Genomic DNA, 16,598 nt, shown 5'->3' with positions numbered 1-16,598 from the left:
ACTTAGGATGTGGCCACACTTGCAAAGCACAGCCAGCGCTGCAACTCCCTGGTTGCAGTGCTGGCTGTACACCCGGTGGAGCCTCGGGTGTAGGGATTCCAGCGCTGGTGATCCAGCGCTGGTCAGCAAGTGTGGATGCCCACCAGCGCTTTTATTGACCTCCGGGGTATAAGGAGGTATCCCAGCATACCTTATAAGCCTCTCTGGTAATCATGCACACTCCACTGCCCTGGGCTCAGCTGACCCCACCTTTAAATGCCCCGGGAATTTTAAAAATCCCCTTCCTGTTTGCTCAGCCAGGTGTGGAGTGCAATCAATCAATCAATCAATCAGCGACCATGCCTCCACGCCCCAGACGAGCCCCAGCATGGAACAGTTCCGAGCTGCAGGACCTCATCAGTGTTTGGGGTGAGGAAGCTGTGCAAGCACAGCTGCGCTCCAGCCGGAGAAATTATGATACCTATGGGCAGATATCACAGTCCTTGCTGAGAAGGGGCCATGAACGGGACGCGTTGCAGTGCAGGGTAAAAATTAAGGAGCTGCGCAGTGCATATTGCAAAGCCTATGAGGGAAATCGCTGCTCAGGAGCTGCCCCCACAACCTGCCGTTTTTACAAGGAGCTGGAGGCCATACTTGGGTGTGACCCCACTGCCAATCCTAGGAGCACGATGGAGAGTTCAGAGCAGGGAGAAGTGGGGGAGGGTGTAGAGGAAGCCGAGAGTCAGGCTACTGTGGTGGAAGGAGACACCCCGGAGTCCCAGGAGACATGCAGCCAGGAGCTCTTCTCAAGCCAGGAGGAGGCTAGCCAGTCGCAGCAGCTGGAAGTTGCTGGTGAGGAAGAAGCTGAGGAGCGTGCTCGGGGTAAGCAGATTTTTATGTTTTGGGAGAGGAGGCTTTGGGTTAGGGCTGCCTGCATGCATGCCTAAACGTGGAATAGCCCATTGATTTGCTCTATCACGTCTCTGTAATCTGCCTCTGTAATCTCTTGAAAAGTTGCAGCCAGAGCGTGGGCAATGTGCTTGCTCAAGTTTATAGGGAGAGCCACCATGGTCCTTGTCCCGGTCAGGCTAACTCATCTGATCCACTGTGCAGCGAGGGGTGGGGGGACCATGGCTGCACACAGGCAAGCTGCATAGGGGCCAGAGTGGAATCCACATTGCTGTAGAAGACCCTCCCTCTCTTCCCAGGTAACACGCAGCAGTGATATATCTGGCAGTAGGAAACCCTGTTGAGAATTTAGGGATACTTGAGTGCAGGGCGCCAGGTTCGTGGTCCCCCCCTAGCCCCGTGGTGCGTTCCGGTCTCCCCACCCCCCGCTTTCCAGCAGGCAGCCAGCCCCGTGGTGTGCTCCGGTCTCCCCCCCTTTTCCAGCAGGCAGCCAGCCCCGTGGTATGCTCTGGTCCCCCCCCCCCCTTTCCAGCAGGCAGCCAGCCCCGCAGTGCGCTCCGGTCTCCCCCCCCCCCCCTTTCCAGCAGGCAGCCAGCCCCACGGTGCGCTCCGGTCTCCCCCCCCCCCGGCCTTTCCAGCAGGCAGCCAGCCCCGCGGTGCGTTCTCCCCCACTCACCAGCAGGCTGGCAGTTCTGCGGACCACCCCCCCGCCACCAGCAGCTCGCCACCTTCATGTTCCCTACTGTCCCCTGTGCAGGCCACCAGCTACCTCCTGTACCCAGTGCAGATAAACCCCAGTGAGCCATCAGTCAGTTCCCCCTCCCAGGTGAAGTCAGGGCAGAAACATTCATCCCATTGCTCCCCATGCCTTCGCTTCCCTGGCCTCTCTGTGTTATGTTAGGTATGTGGGAATGATGCTACAAAAAGTCTACAAACTCCTTCACTGTGTGATAATAAACAATGTAGCCTCTGTGTATTACATGTTTCTATCTATGTTTTTTTTAGTGACCTTGACTAATGCAGCCGGATCACCGGCCTCACATCGGTTGCAGAACTTGAGAAGAAATCCACGAAAATCAAAAGAGGAGTTGATCAAAGCAGTTATGATTCACTACAACAGAGAAAGTAGGAAGACGCAGGAATGGAGAGAGAAAATGTATGAGTGGAGGCAAACAGAAAGCAAGAGAAAGGAATTGGCTACCAAAAAAACCTCAAAGCAGATGATAAGCCTCCTGGCTCGCCAAACTGACTCTTTCGAGTCTCTCGTAGCCATGCAGGCAGATCTGTACCGTGGTAACCCACATCCCTCCCAAAGCTCTCTTTCTTGTTCCCCAGTATTTGCACAAACCACCTTTCTCCAGCAGCCAGTTTCTTATTACCCCCAGCTGCCCCCAACACCTGTACTATCACCTACCAGCCCTGATAACTACAATTCTTACCCTGTGCACTCCACCCCCATTACTCTGCAGCATAGTAATCCTGAAGTGCAGCAGACATTGAACAGTAATTCAAACAGGACATATTCAAACCTCTTAATGTACAGTCCAACACCCTAACCCCCCTGGCCTTTTATGTACTGTACTTTGAATAAAGGATTTTATGGCTTTTACAATATGTTTTATTATTGCAGGAAGTGGTAAATATTGTACCCCAAGGTAGAAAGGAGCACAGAAAAGGCACCAAACATTACTGTTGGCTCTCAGCATCAAATTGCTCCCTTAAGGCATCCCTAATCCTTGAAGCCCTTTCCTGGGCCTCTCTAGTAGCCCTGCTCTCTGGCTGTGCAAATTCATCCTCTAGGCGTCGAAACTCTGAGGTCCATTCCCCACTGAATCTTTCACCCTTCCCTTCACAAATATTATGGAGGGTACAGCACGCGGATATAATAACGGAGATGCTGCTTTCCACCAAATCTAGCTTCCCATAAAGACACCTCCAGCGGCCTTTCAAACGGCCAAAAGCACACTCCACAGTCATTCTGCATCGGCTCAGCCTGTAGTTGAACTGGTCCTTGCTCCTGTCAAGCTTCCCTGTATATGGTTTCATGAGCCAAGGCATTAAGGGGTAAGCAGGGTCTCCAAGGATCACAGTGGGCATTTCGACGTCCGCTACTGTGATCTTGCAGTCTGGGAAAAAAGTCCCGGCCCTCAGCTTCCTGAACAGGCCACTGTTCCGAAAGATGCGTGCATCATGCACCTTTCCAGGCCATCCTGAGTAAATGTCAGTGAAATGCCCACGGTGATCCACAAGCGCTTGCAGAACCACGGAGAAATACCCCTTGCGATTAACGTACTCTGATGCCAGGTGGGGTGGGGACAGAATAGGAATATGCGTCCCATCTATTGCCCCTCCACAGTTCGGGAAACCCATTTGTGCAAAGCCATCCACAATGTCCTGCACGTTAACCAGAGTCACAGTTCTTCTTAGCAGGGTGCGATTAATGGCTGTGCAAACTTGCATCAGCACCATTCCAACGGTGGACTTTCCCACTCCAAACTGGTTCGCCACCTATCGGTAGCTGTCTGGAGTTGCCAGCTTCCAGTTGCAATAGCCATCCGCTTCTCCACTGGCAGTGCAGCTCTCAATCTCGTGTCCCTGCGCTGCAGGGTAGGGACGAGCTCAGCACACAGTCCCATGAAAGTGGCTTTTCTCATCCGGAAGTTCTGCAGCCACTGCTCATCATCCCATGCTTGCAGGACGATGTGATCCCACCACTGAGTGCTGGTTTCCCGAGCCCAAAGGTGCCGTTCCACGGTGCTAAGCACGTCTGTTACTGCCACAAGCAATTGAGTGTCTTGAGCGTCAGGCGTTTCAATATCATCGTCTGACTCCTCACTGCCACTTTGCAGCTGAAGGAATAGCTCAACTGCCATGCGTGATGTGCTGGCAACATTCATCAGCAAGGTCCTCAGCAGCTCAGGCTCCATTTGTAACAGAAATCTCAGAAATCGCGCAGCAGACTCACAATGCCGCCAAACTGCTCGGAATGTGTAGCAAAGCACCACGGGGCGTTGGAACAGGAAGCGGAAAGACCGGCACACTTCCTTCCCCTTCCCACAAGCCACAGCGCCAAAATGGGACGAGGTGCTCTGTGAGATAGCTGCCCACAATGCACCACTCCCAACAGCGCTGCAAGTGCTGCAAATGTGGCCACACTGCAGCGCTGGTAGCTGTCAGTGTGGCCACACTGCAGCGCTGGCCCTACACAGCTGTACGAACACAGCTGTAACTACCAGCGCTGCAAAACTGTAAGCGTAGCCATGGCCTGAGTCTAGCTCATGCTAGCACAAACTCCTATCTCTCAACCAAGTCCTTGGGAAGAATTGCAGGCCTACGAATAAAGTTTAGCTACAAATGAGTTGGCTTCTTTTTTCATTGCTTCCTGCTTGCTTTTATTTTTTGTTGAATTGTGTTGAGACTGTGCATCTCTGCCTCTTTAATCTTCCTCTTTTGTATTCATTTACAATGCGATAGATCTAGTTTGTGTTTAAAGATCTGTCAATGGGACCAGCATAATGCATCTCAAATGGTAAAAGTTTGCATCTTAATTGATTACCCATGATGCTCCCTGACCAAGCCCTCTGCTACAAATAGATCATCAACTGGCCCAGGGAGATGAAATGGGGTGGGGGGAATGTCACTGAAGAGTTTTAAAAAGATTTGTGTTAATTCCTCCAAGACGATCCTATGTGATGTTTCTCAGTCAATAGGAGATTAGATTGGAGATCGGATTTAAACAAAGTGCTGGCTCGTCATAGCCATCATTAATTCTATTTTATCCATTCCCACAATAGGCATTAATGTAGGAACAAAACACACACACACACACACACACACACGCGCTCAAGCATGCACCCCTGCAGAGGACTTTTCATTCTTCCTTTTATTTCACTGCACATCAAGGAGAGCACTGTAGATCTGAATATTTCTGGTCTCTTTGTTCCCAGAAAGGTGGTAGTCGAGGGGAATTTAAAATGTTAATCTCCAATTGAATGCAAGGCTGCACGGCTGTCAGGTTTCCACTGCACTCGCAAACCTCCTGAGTTCAGCCTGGCTGTATCCACGTTAGAGGCCAGAATTAGCCCTACATAGAGGAGAGAATCGTGAGCTAAGGCTGGTTTGGTCTTTAAGCACTGGGGTCCCTTAGACAGACCGTACAGCTCAAAGTTGACCATGACAATAATGACTTAGTACTTTTCTGACATGATGGTGTAGTAGAAAAGGTCCCAATTTCCCTTGGATTCAATTCAGTGTCAGCCTGAAGATAAAGGGAGCGTACTGCCAGCCAGAACCTGGCATGCTGTAGACCAGTGCTGTGCCGGTTAGCCCATAAGGCACATTGTACTCCAGTCTCAGTACTAACCCTTCTGTAATAATGTGGTTTGAAAAAGTTTATAGTCATTCATTTGCTGCTTAGGCATTTCAGCTGCCACCTCTGCTAAAGGTCCACTGAGCTGTGACCTCAATTCTACCATGTACTGGTCTTCGGGAATGCTGTACCCAAGACAGGCTCTTTCAAAATTTTCCAAGAAGGCCTCGGTGTCATCACCTGCCTTGTAGGTGGGAAATTTCCTGTGCTGTGGAGCAATAATTGGCGCCGGGTTGTTAGGGTTGGCTGGCACATGCAGCCCAGCTTTTGCCAAGTCCAGTTCATGTTTTCTCTGTTTTTCCTTCTCTTCATTTTCTTTTTGTTGTTTTTCCATGTCTCGGCGGTGGGCCGCCTCTTCTTCTTCGTGCTTCCTTCTGTGGGCCAACTCTTCTTCTGCTTGTTTCCTTCGGTGGGCCACCTCTTCTTCTTCTAGTTTTCTTTTGTGTGCTGCCTCTTTGGCTGCCTGTTCTCTTTGGTAGGCTGCCAGTTTGATGCTTTCTTCCTTTTCTTTCAGCTCCATCTCTTTTTGTTTTATTTCCAGTTCCTGTTTGTGTTTTTCCATCTCTCGCCTGTGTTCAGCTTCTTTGATTTGTTCTTCGGCCTCAATTTTTGCCTTAGAAGTCATGGTTCCTGTTTTCTTGTGTTGGGGTGCCCTCCGGTGTTTATCTTCTGAACTGCAGGTTCTGTTGCCTCCTGAAGCCTGCCAAGCAACAGTGCCTTTAGCTAATCTTCAATGTTAAGTAAACCTGAAAAACCACTTTATTTGCATGCATATAGTGCTGGAACTTGCCTCCTAATGGGAGGGCTATTGCATGACAAAAGACCCTTAACAGTCTGGTAATGGCTTCTTGCTTAACATGCAAGCCACAAACTGCCAGAGAGAGCAGAAAAAAAAATTCTCTCTGGTTCCCTTTTAAAACCAACTGTTTCTCTCTCTGCTAAAAAGCCCTTAGCAGAGAAAAGAAAAATATAATATTCCTACTGGCTTCTGGATTCTGTCTATATCCCACCACTGCTACACCATATCATAACCTTAGTCCCAGATTTGGACCTTAGCGTCCAAAATATGGGGGTTAGCATGAAAACCTCCAAGCTTAGTTACCAGCTTGGACCTGGTACTTGCTGCCACCACCCAAAAAATTAGAGTGTTTTGGGGCACTCTGGTCCCCCTGAAAAACCTTCCCTGGGGACCCCAAGACCCAAATCCCTTGAGTCTCACAACAAAGGGAAATAATCCTTTTTCCCTTCCCCCCTCTTTGTTCCCAGTCCTGGAAACAAAAGTACTTTTCTATTCCCCCAGAGGGAATGCAAAATCAGGCTAGCAATCCAACACACAGATCTCCCCTTGATTTCTTCCTCCCACCAATTCCCTGGTGAGTACAGACTCAATTTCCCTGAAGTAAAGAAAAACTCCAACAGGTCTTAAAAGAAAGCTTTATATAAAAAGAAAGAAAAATACATACAAATGGGCTCTCTGTATTAAGATGATACAATACAGGGTCAATTGCTTAAAAGAATATTGAATAAACAGCCTTATTCAAAAAGAATACAAATCAAAGCACTCCAGCACTTATATTCATGCAAATACCAAAGAAAAGAAACCATATAACTTACTATCTGATCTCTTTGTCCTTACACTTAGAAACAGAAGACTAGAAAGTAGAAACTGCTTCTCCAAAGCTCAGAGAAAGCAGGCAGACAGACAAAAGACTCGGACACAAAACTCCCTCCACCCAGAGTTGAAAAAATCCGGTTTCCTGATTGGTCCTCTGGTCAGGTGCTTCAGGTGAAAGAGACATTAACCCTTAGCTATCTGTTTATGACAATGTCTCCCAGTAGGGTTGCCAACTTTGTTATATTTAAAAACCAGATACTCCAGCAGGAATGCCGGAATCACCCATGCCCCCAGGGCGACCTTAGGCATGGGCACACTGGGCAAAAGCCCAGGGCGCTGTTTTAAATGAGGCACCTCCGGAGCAGGGGTGCCCCTCCCCCTGCTGTTCTGCTGGTGTCTGCAGCCCTGTGGCTCCTGCCCTCTGCTTTGGAGCCACCCCTGACCAGCTGCTCATGGCAGCTTCCTATTTTATGTATGGGGGGTGAGGGGATAGGAGGGGTGCTGATGTCAGGGTGTCCCCTGACTCCCCCCATGTACCCCATCTTCACAGAGCGGGGTGCGGTGGGGGGACGGGCTCACTAAGAGTGAGACAGAGCTGTTGCTGTGTCTGAAGGTGCTTTCCTTCAGATTTGTGCGTGCCGCTCTCTTAAAGAGGCAGTGCGCGGTCTCTCACATACTCCCCCAGCTCACACATTCTGTCTCTTTCACACTCACCCCTCAACACATACTTATATTATTTTTCATAGAATCATAGAGTATCAGGGTTGGAAGGGACCTCAGGAGGTCATCTAGTCCAACCCCTTGCTCAAAGCAGGACCAATCTCCAACTAAATCATCCCAGCCAGGGCTTTGTCAAACCTGACCTTAAAAACCTCTAAGGAAGGAGATTCCACCACCTCCCTAGGTAACCCATTCCAGTGCTTCACCATCCTCCTAGTGAAAAACTTTTTCTTAATATCCAACCTAAACCTCCCTCACTGCAACTTGAGACCATTACTCCTTGTTCTGTCATCTGCTACCACTGAGAACAGTCTAGATCCATCCTCTTTGGAACCTCCTTTCAGGTAGTTGAAAGCAGCTATCAATTCCCCCCTCTTTCTTCTCTTCCGCAAACAATCCCAGTTCTTTCAGTTTCTCCTCATAAGTCATGTGCTCTAGCCCCCTAATCATTTTTGTTGCCCTCTGCTGGACTCTTTCCATTTTTTCCACATCCTTCTTGTAGTGTGGGGCCCAAAACTGGACACAGTACTCCAGATGAGGCCTCATCAATGTCAAATAAAGGGGAATGATCACATCCCTCGATCTGCTGGCAGTGCCCTTACTTATACAGCCCAAAATGCTGGTAGCCTTCTTGGCAACAAGGGCACACTGTTGACTCGTATCCAGCTTCTCGTCCACTGTAACCTCTAGGTCTTTTTTCTGTTGTTGTTGTTACTTGTTGGTACTTCCTGCAATGCACATATATTCTCTGTCATTGTATTCTTTCAAAGTGCTGTTATTTTAGTTTTTTGACTGGTGTATGCATTTCATAATTTTATTTCTCTCCTATGCTTAAATTTAGTTCTTTGAGTAATGAGTTCTGAAATACCTAACCTGTTCTGGCTGAAGTAATTATCATTATTACTTTTATTATCATATTGTGCTTTGTCATTCATTATTTAAAGTGGTACAATCAAATAATAGTATCCTTTTAGAATGTAACTTTAGCTTGTACTAATCTTAGCAGTGCCAGTTTAAAAAACATTCGCTAAACACATAACTTTAGACACTGGGCAGATAAAGGCTGCTTATTTTCAAATTATATTTTTAGTTATATCTGTAAAATAACTTGCATGAAAATAAATGCAGTTCCAACTATGGTATTAATAGCAATGATGGAGTCAAATGTTAGTGAGTCACATACATGATTGTGATCAGTAAACTTAAATGCCAATATAATTAGAAAAATAAACTCCCTTTCTGAATAAAAGAGAAAAAAACCCTTAATCACATATGTTAAAATTATGTTTTTATTGAAAAACAATTGACTAAAATAGAGTAGATAATGGCAGTAACACAGAGTGTGTCTGCTAGAGAAAGTAAGCAGATTTTAATTATCTCTACTAAATATAGTTACAAAGTATCAAACGTGTTTCTAATACACCTCTACCTCGATATAACCCTGTCCTCGGGAGCCAAATCTTACTGCATTATAGGTGAAACTGCCTTATATCGAACTTGCTTTGATCCACTGGAGTGTGCAGCCCCTCCACTACCGAGTGCTGCTTTACTGCATTATATCCGAATTCCTGTTATATCGGGTCGCACTATATCGAGGTAGAGGTGTATCTGTTAAAACTCCAGAATTGATACCTCAATGTTTGGGATTGGGAATATCTTCTTGTATTATCTCCTGATTGTTTTAAATTTACATATCAATTTTAAACACGGCTTTAATTGGAGTTTGTACATATTTTTTTTTTCTTTACAGGGCTACTGTCAGCAAATTCCTAAATTATTATCTGCAAAAACCCTAGAGTTTTCAGGTGCCTAAGTAGTCCCTGGAATCATGGTTAAAGTTTCCTCCCAAAATCTGAAATGGTGCCCTGGTGAGCCAGAAATTGCCAGAGGGCTGCAGGAGGGCTGTGAGCTCTGGCAAAGTGCAGCCCCCATGTGACAGGGCAAAGCCCACCTCTAGCCCCATGCCGAGCATCTGGCACCACAAGCCACAACAGCAGTGCAGAAGTCAGGGTGGCAATACACCATATACCATGCCACCCTGACTTGTGTGCTGCTGCTGGAAGTGGCATTGCCTTCAAAGCTGGGCACCCAATCAGCACCTGCCAGTAGAGTTGCGAACTTTCTAATTGCACAAAACCAAATACCCTAGCTCCACCCCTTCCATGAGGCCCTGCCCACTCCCTAGCCCCTTCCTCAAGGCCCTGCCCCCTCACTCACTACATTTCCCTCCGTGGCTTTCTCTTCCCCACCCTCACACAGTTTCACTGGGCTGGGGCAGGGGTTTGGGATGTGGGAGGGGGTGAGGGCTCTAACTGGGGGTGAGGGCTCTAACTAGGGATGTGAACTCCAGGGTGGGGCCAGAAATGAGGGGTTCAGGGTGAAGGAGAGGGCTCTGGGCTGGGGCAGGGAGTTGGGGTGCAGGGGGGCCCCAGGTTGGAGGGTGGGGCCAAGGGATTTGGAATGTGGGAGGGGGCTGAGGGTTGAGGCAGGCTGTTGGGGTGTGGGAAGGGATATGGGCTCTGGGATGGGGCCAGCAATGCGGGGTTTGGGGTGTAGGAGGGGCTCCAAGCTGGGGGGTAGAGCTGAGTGATTTGGAGTGGAGGAGAGTGCTGCGGGTTGAGACAGGGGTTGGAGTGTGGGAGAGGGTGAGGCAATGGGCTGGGAGTGCTGGCTCTAGGGTGGGGCTCGTTGGGAGGGGACTCTGGAGTGGGGCAGGGGGTTGAGGTGCAGGCTTACCTTGGGTGGCTCCTGGTCAGTGGTGCAGTGAGGGTACTAAGGCAGACTTCCTGCCTGTCCTGGCACTGCAGACCATGCTATGCCATGGGAAGCGGCCAGCAGCAGGTCCGGCTCCTAGGTGGAGGTGCACAAGTGGATCCACGTGGCTCTCACCCACAGGAACCTCCTTCCCATCTCCCATTGGCCAGTTCCTGGCCAATGGGAGCCTGGAGCTGGTGCTCGGGGATGGAGCAGCTCACGAAGCTCCCCTGCCTAGGAGCCAGACCTGCTGGCCACTTCCAAGGTGCAGCGCGGTGTCAGAACAGGTATGGACTAGCCTTCCTTAGCTGGGCAGCATGACCGACTGGACTTTTAATGTGCCCATTGGTGGTGCTGACTGGAGCTGCCAGGGTCATTTTTTGACCAGGTGTTTCCAATCAAAAACTGGACACCTGGTCACCCTACCTGCCAGTATCAGGCCGCCCTGCCAGTGCCTAATTTGTGCTGGGTCTGAGCTCTGACATCTCTTTCAATACAAATTAAACACTTGGGGAGGCAGCAGGGTCCAGAGGTAATGAGGGCAGAGGAAGCCCAGGGAGCTCGTGGAGGCCAGGAGTGATGGTGGAGGGGGTCACCAAAATACAAGTTCACCCAGGGTGCCATTTTCACTAATGCTGGCCCTGCCTGCCTCTATCACCCCTGAGGTCCCACCTCTTTTCCCAAGGCCCTGCCTCATTCCCTCCACTCTTCTCCCCATCGCTTGATGCTTTTCCCCTCTCCCCAACTCTGCCTAGGTCAGGAGGGACTCGCCTGCAGAGCTGGGGCTGGGAGCTGCAGCCACCCAACGCAGGCAGGAAGTGGCCTTTGCTGAGTAGGGGCTGGCGTGAGGATGACCTGGCGCCTCCCTGGCTCCCCCATCCACAGTAGCAGGACTTCGGGTGTCCAGTCAGTAGATCTGAGCAGACACTGTCAGGTTTCCTTTTCGACTGGAATTTCTGGTCAAAAACTGGATACCCTATATCCTAGGAATGCTAGTGAGGAAACAGGACTTTAGTGCCTGGCTTCAGTCACATGATCTGGTTCATGTCATATGACTGGGGTCAGTTTCTACAGTCTCTAGTGGCTACTGTTACACCCTCCACCTCCTGGGTCTGGGCAGAAGATCTCTGATTGCTTCATAGTAGAGTGACCAGATAGCAAATGTGAGAAATCGGAACAGAAAGTGTATGTGTTGGGGGGTAATAGGCTCCTATATAAGAAAAAGCCCCAAATATCAGGACTGTCCCTATAAAATCAGGACACCTGGTTACCTTACTTCATAGAGCTCTCATGTTTCAGCCCAATCTGTTGCATCTCCCCCTATAGAGAAACTACATGTTTTAAGGTAGGCTACTGTATGTTCACTTGTCTTGTGGGGTGGAGAAGGGAGCAGGAAAAGGCATTCTCCAGGCTCCCTCACAGTTTCTTTTCCTCTTGAGACAAAAGAAAGGAGTACAAAGTGGCAAATACTATGTTTGCATCCCAGGATGCAGTAATTTTGTTTTGGAAGATCCTGGCTAGACTTAAATGTCCCTAATTTTTGCCTGCAAATTCCCTATGTTCTTTCAGTTTTATCTCACCATGAAGGACTGAGATTAATTGATAATTAATATACCACCTTCCATCAAAGAATATCAAGGTGCTTCACAAATATTAAGTAGCTTAGCTTCAGAACACCTTCCTGAGGCAGGTAGGGATCATTAGTCCCATCTTACAGATGAGGAAGCTAAGTCACAAAGAAATTATGTGACTTTTCCAAGGTCACACAAGGAGTCTGTGGCATAGCCAGAATAAAACCCAGATTTCTTGACACCCATTCTGATTCTTTAAACTCAAGACCATCCTTCTCTCAAATACTGACTGATGTGATCTAAAACAACAGGAGGGGTTTCATTCCTAAACTCCACAGCCACTGGCACAGGACTGCTGATTCTCTCTTGTCCCTTTTTGATGGACACGTTCAGGGAGTTGAGTCTTTTCCCTGCAGGAAAATAATTAATCCATTCACTGTTTCTGTCTGACATTATCTAACACACCTTGCTCAGATTTCTAAAACACAGGTGACCAGAAACAGAATCTGTTTAAAATATATTTGTCCAATTTCCTTCAAGGTTCTGGAAAAATATTCCCTCTGACACACAGCAACCTTATATGCATATTTCATAGGCGCTCCCTGTCCTTCAAGGAGTGATTGGTTCTGGCATAAGCTTCTTCCACTGTCTCTTCTTTGCCCCTCCCATCCCTGAATGCTCTTTTGTCCTTTACCCCAGCATCTGATTCTGATAATGCTCACTCTCTACCTTCAGCCTGTTCACCTGTCTCCGTAACCCCATTCCCTTCCAACTACAGACTTATTTTGCCTCTGCTACAATCCCTCCCTCTCCCTTTCTCCTGGCTTCTTCTCCTCAGCATATTAGCATGCTTTAGAATGACCCCATCTTCAAAACTACTCTTAAGCCCACCCGCTCTCCAGCCAGCATCCCATCTCCTTTCTACTCTTCCCTTCTTAACTCCTTTACACCTCTACACAACTGCTCAATTGACTTCCTCTCCTCTGATTCCTTTCCAGTCTGGCTTCTGCCTTCTCCACTCCAGCAAATCCACTTTTATCAAGGTCCCTGGCCCAGTTTCGGGATCTCTATTCTTTCCTCATTCTACTTGATCTGTCTGCAGCCTCCAGTACCGTAGGTCACACTGGTCTACTTGCAACACTGTCCGCCTTCAGCTTCTGTGAACTTAGTCTTCTTGGTTCTTCTCCCTCTCCAATTACTCTAACACCTTCTTGGGCAGCTCCTGCTCCTGTTCTGTCTGTCTAGGTTTTTATACTATGCCTATCGTCATGGTACCTGAGTACCTCCTCTCTCCCTCTGTGCTGATGTTCAGTAGGGCTCTGTCCTTAATCCCCTCCTTCCTCACATTATCCTTGGTGACCTCCTCTGAGTTAGCACAGACTCCTTACCATCTCCATGTGCATGGCACATGGATTTTCGTCTCCAGATCTGACCTGTTCCCTCCATCCAGTCCCATGTATCTGACAGTTGCTCTGTAATACCATCCTGTGTAACTCGCCTTCAGATCAAGCTCAACATAATAAAACCAAGCTCTTTATTTCCCTTCCAAAGCCTTCTCTCCTTCAACCTTCCCTCACTGCTGAAGATACAATACCACCATCTTCTTTCTTTCTGCTTCTTCCCACTTGTCCAAGCCCTGCTGCTTGTTTCTTTGCTGGAACAGTTGGGAAAAACAAGCAGGAAAAGAAAAACTGACTCAAGATAAACCACTTATCAGCAAACACTTGGGGTTTGTTAAGAGACAATGCTAGGACAGGAAAAAACCTGGGGAAAATAAGAGATCAAAATAACTATTGCTGGGTTTAAAACGGGTGTGCAAGAAAGAGGGAGTTGTTTGGGGTAATCAGGCTGAGACACAAGACACCCTGATGGTGGTATCTGAAGAAGTTAGGCCTGCCCAGATTACCATCAGGGGATGATAAGCCTTTAGTTAAGATAGACACATAGACTGCTTGTTGTTTGAAATCCTTTTCTTTCTCTGAATGCTTTCCTCCTACTGCTAAAACAATACTTTGGTTTAAGAAGGCAGCTTGGTCACTGTATTCACCATTGGTCACAGACCCTGGAGGAAGAAAACCAGCTGCTGAATCTCATTGGACCTGCTGGATAAGCACAGTTGATACACAGGATAGTGTAACCCAGGGCCTGGTCTAGGAGAGGGACAGGTTAAAGCATCAGGCCTAACACCAGAAGGGCTGCACTCCCAGAGACCAGAAAAGGGATTTTTGCAGTAGAAGACTGGATACTAGTATATCTGCATTTGTTGCTGATCAAATGATTGGTAAAATGCCCCTGATAACTTCGCAACTGTTTTGACTCAGCGTAATTACTACTACCTCAGCTATTCTCTGCCTTTAGTAGGGCAGCTAATCACTGGAATAGTGCAGGGTGCTGCAGATCAGGACCAAGGCACAACTGTGTAGCCCTCTAGCATGGAGAGAGCAGAGAGTGATGCAGGACAGAAAGACAGAGGTGCAGTGGCAGGGGTGTGTGTGGAGGAAGTTTGTGCAGGAGCTGCCTGTGCTATAGCACTGGCTAGAACAGATGTGAGGACCTTTTATGAGCGTTAAATTTACATAATTTAGAAAAACATAAGACCCCCCTGCCCCTGTCCCTCTCAGTGCACACACAAACAGCAAATGAGAACTGAAGTAAAGAAAGGAAAAGGTCCCTTAAAATTTAAACTATTTAGTCTTGAGGACAAAAACCCTTCAGGGGACAACACTTTAAAAGAAAAGACTTGATCTGTCATCTACTTTAATAACTACACTCTCTCCCATAAATTCCCCAGTTCCTCTGGCAATCCTCTCTCCTCAGAGAGCCCTGCTGGGAAGAGATGGGCTGGAAACAATGCAAGCTGACTCCTGCCAGCCCCAGACTGGTGCACAGAGAGCTCTGCCATCAGTAGCAAGACCTAGCCTGTGTTCACACAGACGGACCCAGCTGGCGTTGCCCTCCCCTGTGGGAAGGGGGGAAAAGGGTAAGAGGCTGAAATCTCTACTGAGCAATAGCAGCAGAGAGGAAAGGAGTGGAAAGCTTCTCTACTGCCATAAAAGCAAAATAAAAGAACCTCTTCTGAATTTCAAAGGTGACATTTCTCTAGGAGGGAAGTGGAATTCCACTAGCTGCTATTAGACAGATAGATATCTCTCACTCACAGTGCCTAATGGTGGGCAGGGGGAGTTCTGTTTCCAGCATATAACCCAGCTTATCACAAAACTGTTTAACTGGTACTGTGCTACAGTTCTTATCAATCATTAATGAATGAATACATACATTTGTGAAGTGGGCAGTGGATGGCTCAAGAAATGGAGACTAATTGTGACTTATGGAGCATTTTTACATCGAGGCCACTGAAGTGAATCCAAATCTGTATGGAATGAGCTGGTGGGCCTCAGTCAATTGCATAATAGGCAGATGTCTACACCAGTGGTTCTCATACTTTTTTTTCCACGGAACATTTGAAAATTGCTGAGGGTCTCGGCGGACCATTTAATTATCTTTCCAAATGTTGTTTGTACCATTAGCTAACTATTGTAAAGCGCTTTGCATAAAAGTGCAATATATATATAAAAAAAACCCTTAATAATAATTAACTTTTTTGTTCTACAAATAAAAGCACACAGCTCATATTTTAATATCAGTAGCCTTACCTTTTTAATGTGATGGATGTGTCCTCTTTCCCCTGCCGCAGCAGCCCCTGAGTGAGGGCTGGGAAAAAGGGGGTTCTCTCCCCCGCCACAGCAGCCACAGAGCTGAAGCTGGGAAGTAGGGCCATTTCTCCCTGACAGCCACAGCCTTGGAGCTGGGGAAAGTTGCCTCCTTCTCTGGCCACTGCAGCCCTGCATGTCCCAAATTCCATCTCTTCTCACCCCACTGCCCCCTCCCACCTACTCCCTATTCCCCCCAAGGCCACCACCTCACCTTACATGTGCATCTTCTCCAGGGTCCAGGCACCTAATTAGTGGAGCCACACCTGCACAGCTCCACTAACTAGGTGGGTGGCCCTTCATTCTCTCATGTGCAGCCACCCAGGTGCACACCATAGAGGGAACTATCCGTGGACCACTTGAACGGAGCTCGCGGACCACTGGCAGTCTGCGGCCCACAGTTTGAGAACCTCTGGTCTACACTAAAAGAACCACATCTCCCAGTTGGAAGTTTCAGCAGAAACCATACAAGTACCACAAACAAAATCTGTACATCAACAATATAAAAACTGATAGAAATAACATTTGCCAATCATAATTCTGAGCATTCTATCTAGGTGCTATAGCACCCATCCTTTGACTGTCTTCTCTAGATCAATGGTTCTCAACCTTTTTTCATGGGCAAATCCCTAAAAAACTTTGAATGGAGGTGTGGACCCCTTTAGAAACCTATTGTCTGTCTATATAGCTGAATTCTGTTCAGTCAGTTATCAGTCTAAGCCTTTTATGGACCCCTTAGACATAGTCTGAAGACCCCCAGGTGTCCATAGATCACAGATTGAGAACCACTGGTCTAGATTAGGAGTTCTTTGCTACCAGGGATGGCAATGTGTGTGTGTGTGTCCTTGCACCATGGTCACAGGGTGATAAGGCGCTAGTAAATTCCAACCTGCTACCCAGTGCCCTGCTAACAGTTGCTAGAACTGAAACTGAACCCTGACAAAGGACTCCAACTGGCAGAATGCTAGGGG

The 16,598-nt window shown here is 48.0% G+C and overlaps 1 protein-coding gene across 1 annotated transcript; it reads left to right on the top strand.

Annotated features, from left to right (window-relative positions):
• The first annotated feature begins 630 nt into the window (after window positions 1-630).
• On the top strand, window positions 631-2,542 carry LOC127036404 (uncharacterized). The gene is made up of 2 exons (XM_050927288.1): window positions 631-861; window positions 1,894-2,542. Exons 1-2 carry the CDS (start codon window positions 669-671, stop codon window positions 2,442-2,444), a joined length of 744 nt encoding a protein of 247 aa, XP_050783245.1. The 5' UTR covers window positions 631-668; the 3' UTR covers window positions 2,445-2,542.
• The last annotated feature ends 14,056 nt before the right edge of the window (window positions 2,543-16,598 follow it).

The sequence above is a fragment of the Gopherus flavomarginatus genome, chromosome 1 (genome assembly GCF_025201925.1).
Source record: "Gopherus flavomarginatus isolate rGopFla2 chromosome 1, rGopFla2.mat.asm, whole genome shotgun sequence".
Classification (NCBI taxonomy): Eukaryota; Metazoa; Chordata; order Testudines; family Testudinidae; genus Gopherus; species Gopherus flavomarginatus.
The sequence above is the reverse complement of the archived record's forward strand: the minus strand, read 5'-3'. Positions and strand labels throughout refer to the sequence as shown.